We start from the raw sequence: 6,847 nt of genomic DNA, 5'->3' as shown, positions 1-6,847 counted from the left end.
CTTCTAAATCTAGGACTCTGGATTATTTTCCTACTGGCCAGTTCCTGATTCTCAGTTTTATTATCTCTCAAACAGTTATATCAAGATGGTTGGATATTTCCATTTTCCCCTTAGTCTTGTGTATAATTGGAATACAGAGACAGGGTTTCCCATTCCCTTTCTTATCCTAAGGTTTCCAAAGAGAAAGAAAAAGTCTCAGATGGATATATAGTCTAGCATTTATTGCAAAATGAAGTTGAGTTCCCAATCTGGGAGAATAACAAAACAGTCATTTTACAGCTCTTTGGGGGAAAAAATCCTTCTTTGGGCACATGATTGGGGCTTGGGGAGACTTTTCTAGATAAGTTGGAGTTACCTGTCCACTTACTGTGACCATTCTTTTTCCATGGCTAGAGAGATGATTTCTGAGCTGGAAGAGTCCTCAGCTTATGTTGGGTCCTGGTTTCCCCAGGGTTTTGTGGGGAAAACTTTTTTTTTTTTTAAGTAAGCTCTACACCCAATGTGGGGCTGAACTCAAATCCCCAAGATCAACAGTCACATCTTCTATTGACCGAGCCAGTCAGGCACCCCAAGAACTTTATAAAAGTGCATACTCAGATGAAAAACTCAATACCCTAAATACCTTGCATTGGGCAGATGTAAGGTCTCTGCCCAACTTGTCTATCTGCCTGAACATACAGTTGCTCTTCCTGGAGCCAGCCAGCACAGGGGAAGGTTGCACCTTCAGGAGTCTGGTCAGAACTCTGATTCCCTCTGATTCTCGGCAGCACAGCTAGGTTGGATGCGATTTGAAACTTAGAGCAATAAGTACTTTGAAGGTCTTTCTGGATATGACCCCCAAACCAAACTCCTCTTTAACAAGCTGCAAAAGTGCAGGCACGAAGACCAGGAAATAACTTGCAAGAAAGATGAAATGGAGTCTGCCCAAGTTAGAATCCCCAGGTTCCAGTTTCAACTGTGAAAAATACGCTGTATAACCTTGGGCCTCCATTTCCCCATGAATAGCAGATATGAAGAGGACTACAGACCAACCCTGTAATTTTTCCAGTTGTTTTCTAATTCACTTGCTCTGAGAAAAAAGCTGTGTCTGCTTCCATTGTCGTGCAACTGAGCAAGTGAATTTGTGTGGGGTGCTATCAAGCACTGCCTGGGGAGCTTGTGCAGTAGTACTTGTTCACCACATGCCTACACTGGTCACACCTGACTGTGCAACACCACTGGAATTTGCAGTTACAGCTGCTGATAGCCTCAGTTCTTCTCTCCTTCACCTGCAGGCCACACTCCGTGCACAAGCGCCCACAGCTGCGTTGCTCCCACCTGGATGTGTTGTGGCTCTTCTGCAGACACTCCCGACCTTCTGTGCCATAGATGCCCAGGCTGGAATTGCGGGTACAGTAATCTGGCGATTCCTCCAAAAAGATCAGCTCAGCTTCTGCACTAGGAAGGAAGGCCTCAGTGGGTGCCCAGCAGCCCTCAGCACTGTTCCCAGCTCTTAATTGCCGCTTATCCATCTCGATTTTCAGGGCCCGTTCGTACTTGGCCTTCAGGTAGTCTCCCATCTCCCGGAAGTCAGCCAGCTGCAGCCAACATGTCTGGATACTGCAGCTTCCAGAGATGCCATGACATTTGCAGGTCCTTTTCATGATGGCTCTCACTGCCTTCAGAAAGAGAAAAAGAATGAAAAAGAGAATGGTTGTGGGTAGGGAAGACCAAAGGCTAGTAATTAAATGGGATATTTTAGAGTTGTGATTCTTAACTTTGGAGGCCATCAGAATTACTGGGGAGGTTTGTGAAAAACACTTATTCCTGGGCCCCTCACCTCAGATCTTCTTAATTGGAATGTTCAGGGGTGTCAAGGCCTTGGTATGGGTAATTTTAAAGCTCCCTTGGGTATTCTTTGGGAAAGTCAAACAAGTGTTGAAAAGGTACTGGAATCAGGAAACCGAGGCTCTAGGGCCAACGCCATCACTTGTTGAGGTGGTTTCTCTCTTTAATTGGAATAAGAATGATCAAGAAAGTACTGTGTAAATTAAAAAGGAAAATATAATCATTGGCACTGTTATTGTCTTGAAAGTAGGACCTGGAATGTTTGTAAGGGTTTGGATTTGCCTCTCCCAGAGGGAAGGAAGCTCACGGAGTCTGAACGCTTACCCCTGAGGCAATTACCCATGAGTGTAATTAGTTGCCTCGAAAACCTCTTCCCCTTGCCCTGGACAACTAGGTCATCCAGATACAGGTTCAAAGGGAAAATTTTCTGCTCTTAGCACAAAATCCAACTTGCTTCCAGAATTGATTTTTTTTTAAATTTTTTTAATGTTTTATTTATTTCTAGGAGAGAGAGAGAGAGAGACAGTGTGAGCAGGGGAGGGTCAGAGAGAGAGGGAGTCACAGACTGAAACAGGCTCCAGGCTCTGAGCTGGCAGTCAGCACAGAGCCCGACGCGGGGCTCGAACCCACGAACCGCGAGATCATGACCTAAGCGAAAGTCGGACGCTTAACCGACTAAGCCACCCAGGCGCCCCCAGAATTGATTTTTTTTTTTTAATGTTTATTTCTGAGAGAGAGAGAGACACCGTGAGCAGGGGAGGGTAAGAGAGAGAGGGAAACACAGAATCTGAAACAGGCTCCAGGCTCTGAGCTAGCTGTCAGCACAGAGCCCGATGCGGGGCTCGAACCCACAAACCGTGAGATCATGACCTGAGCCGAAGTCGGACGCTTAACCGACTGAGCCACCCAGGCGCCCCCTAGAATTGAGTTCAGAGCACACTAGAAGAAGTTTTGGGGGAGAATAGACCCTCCCGAGAAGCTCCAATGGGTCCCAATCCCTTGAAGCCGAGGCGTATTTTAGGACACAGATTAGATGAAAACCCTGCATCAATTTCCTAGAACATGCAATTGAAATGGGGAAAATTTTAAGTCATGGAAGCAAGGCTTTGGTACTATATTGTTTCGTGTTCTCAGAAACCTGCCAGTGGAAGGGGCTAGACCATAATGTTTAAGGATAAGACTAAAGTAGAAGATCTGAGTTTATTGCCTGGTTCTGATGCTTATTAGTTGTATTGCCTTGGCCAAGCCACTTGGCTCAGCCTGAACTGGCTTTGTCATCCAGAGACTGGGGGTAGTCATCCCAGTCCTGGTAAGTGCTGTAAGGATGACATATGGGTATAACACAGCTCTTGGTAAGCTTTACAGATGTGAGGCTATTGCCAGTACTGAACCTGACAATTCACTGGTGGACTTCTATACCTACCAGCCTGCCTGCCCTATTGTTGTGAAGATTCATCAGGGCTCTGGCATCCTTTCCCTTTTCCAGGCTGTCCACAAAGAGTTTGGAGATCCTTTCCCCAAATTCCACATTGTCGCTGCAGCCTCCCCAGATCCAGCCATGACCTCCTACACATAAGAAAAGAGTTAGTTCTGTACACATTTCCCTGCTCAATTTCAGAAGAGTCAAGGTCATTTTGGCTAACCATCCCCCAAGGGCTCTAGAAACATGTAAAGCTATAGCTGCAGGTGAAACAGGGAAGTGGAGGGGTTCAAGGTGAGGTGGGTGAGGTCCTGTTCCCAAAGCCAACTGCTCACCTTCAGGTACTTTCCGTCACTAGGCACTTAGTTTCTATACCCAAAGTAAAGGGGGCATACTGAACCTGGCCTAGAATGATTTCAGAGGTTCGTTGCAGCTCAAACATTCTGGAATTCTGCACCATTATCCTACAGTAGTCTTGTTAGAGCCATCTTCTCTCTCATTAATGACAAATCTGAGTCTCTTAGTGTACAATTAACTGAGTAGCTCTGGATTATGACCAAGACATTCCCAGCCTGAAACATGAGGGTTAGCTTGAAACGCTCTTTGGCCTTCTCATTCCTAGATGTCTTGTTAGTTTAGAGTTCAGTGCTATGTGGTGATCCTGGAATCATGGACCCAGGCTCAATTCTTGGGCAACTATAGATTCAGGAGCTCCCACCAAGAAGTTGCTGCCAGTATTTAGGGGTATGAGGGAACTGTGTCCCCCTTTCCTTGGAAGACCTTAGCCTGAATGTAGCTCTGCATCCCTCACTTCTTCCCACCCACATCAGAGAGCACAACTTACCTGTTTTTCCATTTTTTGACTCATCACAGCCACAGTTTTCAAAGTCGCCCATGCTACAGTTCTTGGTGATGGTATACATGACTCCAGCAGAGCTGATGGCATGAATGAAGGAAGTCTCCCTGGTGGCTTTGGAGAGAAAGAGGGAACTGGAAACTTGGGCTCTGATGACCCCAAAAAAGCAGAGGCTTTGGAAAAGCAATGATCTTTCTCTCCCCTGTCCTCTGCCCCCTTTGGGTTAAAGAGGATGCTCTTCTACGTGAGAAAACAGTGCATGTCTTTCCAGTATCCTTACTTCATTCATGCAGACATGAGCATCCCCACGTACAGATAGGGAAAGTAAAGCCCAGAGAGACAGTGATGAGACCAATGCCACTCTCCTCACCACTTCTAAAGGTTCCAAGACCCTTCTCTCCTGAAAACCAGCCTGGGCTTCTATCCATTAGCCACTGCTTATGGTCCTTGGGCAGTGATGACTCCATGAGGTGAATACAAAAATATTTCTTTTTCTTTTGTTTTTAAGTTTATTTATTTATTTTGAGAGAGAAAGAGAGAGAGAGAGAGGCGCAATGGGCAGAGAGGAGAGACAGAATCCCAAGTAGGCTCTGTACCATCATCACAGAGCCTGATGTGGGGCTTGAATTCACAAACCATGAGATCATGACCTGAGCTGAGATCAAGAGTCAGATGCCTGGGGTGCCTGAGTGACCCACTTGGTTAGGTGTCTGACTCTTGGTTTCATCTCAGGTCATGATTTCATGGTTCGTGGGTTTGAGCTCCATATGAGGCTCCATGCCAGCAATATAGAGCCTGCCTGGAACTCTCTATCACTCCTTCTCTCCCTGCCCCTCCCCTGCTTACTCACTCTTTCAAAATAAATAAACTTAAAAAAATTTTTAGGGGCTCCTGGGTAGCTCAGTCAGGTAAGCGTCCTACCTCAGGTCATGATCTGGCAGTTTTTGGGTTTTCACAGGTTCCAGCCCTGTGTCAGGCTCTGTGCTGAATTTCAGAGCCTGGATCCTTCTTCAGATTCTGTGTCTCATTCTGTCTCTGCCCCACCCCCTACTTGTGCTCTCTCTCTCCCAAGAACAAGCCGTGAAAAAAAAATTTTTATTTTAAAATTGCCCTTAAAATTTCCTCAGATGTTTAACTGAGCCACCCAAATGCCCCCAAAAGTATTTCTATAAAATGTAATAATGTCTCTATTTTTTAAATGCATGCCTATATTTATGTGTTTGTATACACTTACCTTGCACTGTTACATAAAATAAAAATAGGGAAAGGGCCCTGTGTTTGCAGCCCCTGAGAAGTTTCCTGTCTGTCCAGCTGTCATAAAATCCCAACAACAGAGATGCTCAAAGATGAACTGTGTCTCATGTGGAGTATGCACATGTGTGTGCACATATGTGCGTGTGTGTATGCACCTGTGCAGCTGTTTGTGTGTAGTAGTTTGCATAAAAATGATTTATATAGAAACAGTAAAGAGGTGCCTGAGAAGAGGTGGGAGCAGTAAAGAAGATGATGGGGACAAAGAGAAGTATCTTCCCCTAGAATATACACACAGAATGGGGAGTGTGTGGAAATGAAATGGGACAATGTTTTTTAAAGAGTTTAGTAAGATCCCAGCTGAATAAATGATAGCCACGGTCATTATGATTATTACATGGCTCCCACTTCATGTCAGAAGGAAGTAAAGGTCCTTTTCTCTTTCCTAAGCCAGCTTCATAGTCTTCAGTGTTCCTGGTGAGCTAAATAGAGTGGGCCTTATTCACCAAATGACAAACTGGGTTAACAGAAGGGAAGTAACTCATTCAAGATTGCACAGCAAGGAGATGGCAGATCAGCTGATCACACTTTTTTCATTTCACTGTGCATATATATGTCATACATACAACATATACACATACTGCAAGCCCACCTCCATGCACACATACCCCCTGTGCAGGTACACAAACTTACCGCTTCTTAACCTGTTGTGAGTGGATAGCTGGAGAGCATTTTCCGGGCAGTTCCAGCGTTCCCAAGCAAATTGGAACTTACACTCCTCAATGCCACTCTGGGCACCCAGGGCCACGCTGGTAGTGTAGGTCAGATAGGCCTGGCAAAGGGGAAAGGGCTATGAAGTTCAGCCCTGACTCAGGTAAGGTTGCCTGAGGACTGGGCTCAGGGGAGCAGGCGGGACTCAAATGGGTTAGCTTTCCATTAAGGAACAATTATGAGGTCCTCTGGGGTGGGGGGAACTTCTGTCTCCCCTCCCCTCTTCTCTTTCCCCAAAAGAGTTCCCTTAGGAACCCAGATGAGTGAAAACAGGAGACAGAGACCATCCTACCTTAGGGCCTGTTATCAGGAAATTGTTCACTGACCTATCAAAAAGAGAAAAAGTGAGGCAAGTGGTGAATGGGGATGATATGATGGGGGTTTTTTGGTGTGGGGGGGGAGTTTTTTGGTGGAGGGGGAGCAAGGACTTACCAGGCAGAGGCACTGAAAGTGGCATAGCATATGCCCACAGCCACCCTGAAAATAAACAGGTCCCCCATGGCCCTGCTCACCCCCAGGGGACCAGGTCCAGCCCAGGGCCAACTCCAGAGAAGTGAGGAGAGGGCAGGGTCTTTCTCAGTATTTATATGGGGAAATTCTGAAAGGCCAAGGGGGGAAAATCAACAGCTCTTCTCATTTGTCCCTCACTGGCAGGACTGCAAGAGCCACTGACCCAATGGGGGACCAGGAAGGAAGGACTCAGCCCAGAGCCTCCAAGGAAA

At 46.2% G+C, this 6,847-nt stretch overlaps 1 protein-coding gene across 1 annotated transcript in view; it reads right to left on the bottom strand.

The window, feature by feature from the left end:
• Window positions 1-206: 206 nt before the first annotated feature.
• Window positions 207-6,847, bottom strand: part of WNT8A (Wnt family member 8A) — a 31,511-nt gene continuing 24,870 nt past the window's right edge. Inside the window, exons 3-7 of the mRNA XM_077768883.1 lie at window positions 6,418-6,451; window positions 6,048-6,186; window positions 4,092-4,217; window positions 3,251-3,393; window positions 207-1,658 (exon numbers count right to left, since the gene is read on the bottom strand). Of these exons, the coding sequence (XP_077625009.1) occupies window positions 1,137-1,658; window positions 3,251-3,393; window positions 4,092-4,217; window positions 6,048-6,186; window positions 6,418-6,451 (964 nt within the window). The 3' untranslated portion in view covers window positions 207-1,136. The remainder of the gene's footprint in view (window positions 1,659-3,250; window positions 3,394-4,091; window positions 4,218-6,047; window positions 6,187-6,417; window positions 6,452-6,847) is intronic.

The sequence above is a fragment of the Crocuta crocuta genome, unplaced genomic scaffold, assembly GCF_008692635.1.
Source record: "Crocuta crocuta isolate KB4526 unplaced genomic scaffold, BGI_CrCroc_1.0 scaffold64, whole genome shotgun sequence".
Lineage (NCBI taxonomy): Eukaryota > Metazoa > Chordata > Mammalia > Carnivora > Hyaenidae > Crocuta > Crocuta crocuta.
Note: the sequence above shows the minus strand (reverse complement) of the source record. Positions and strands in the feature narration are given on the sequence as shown.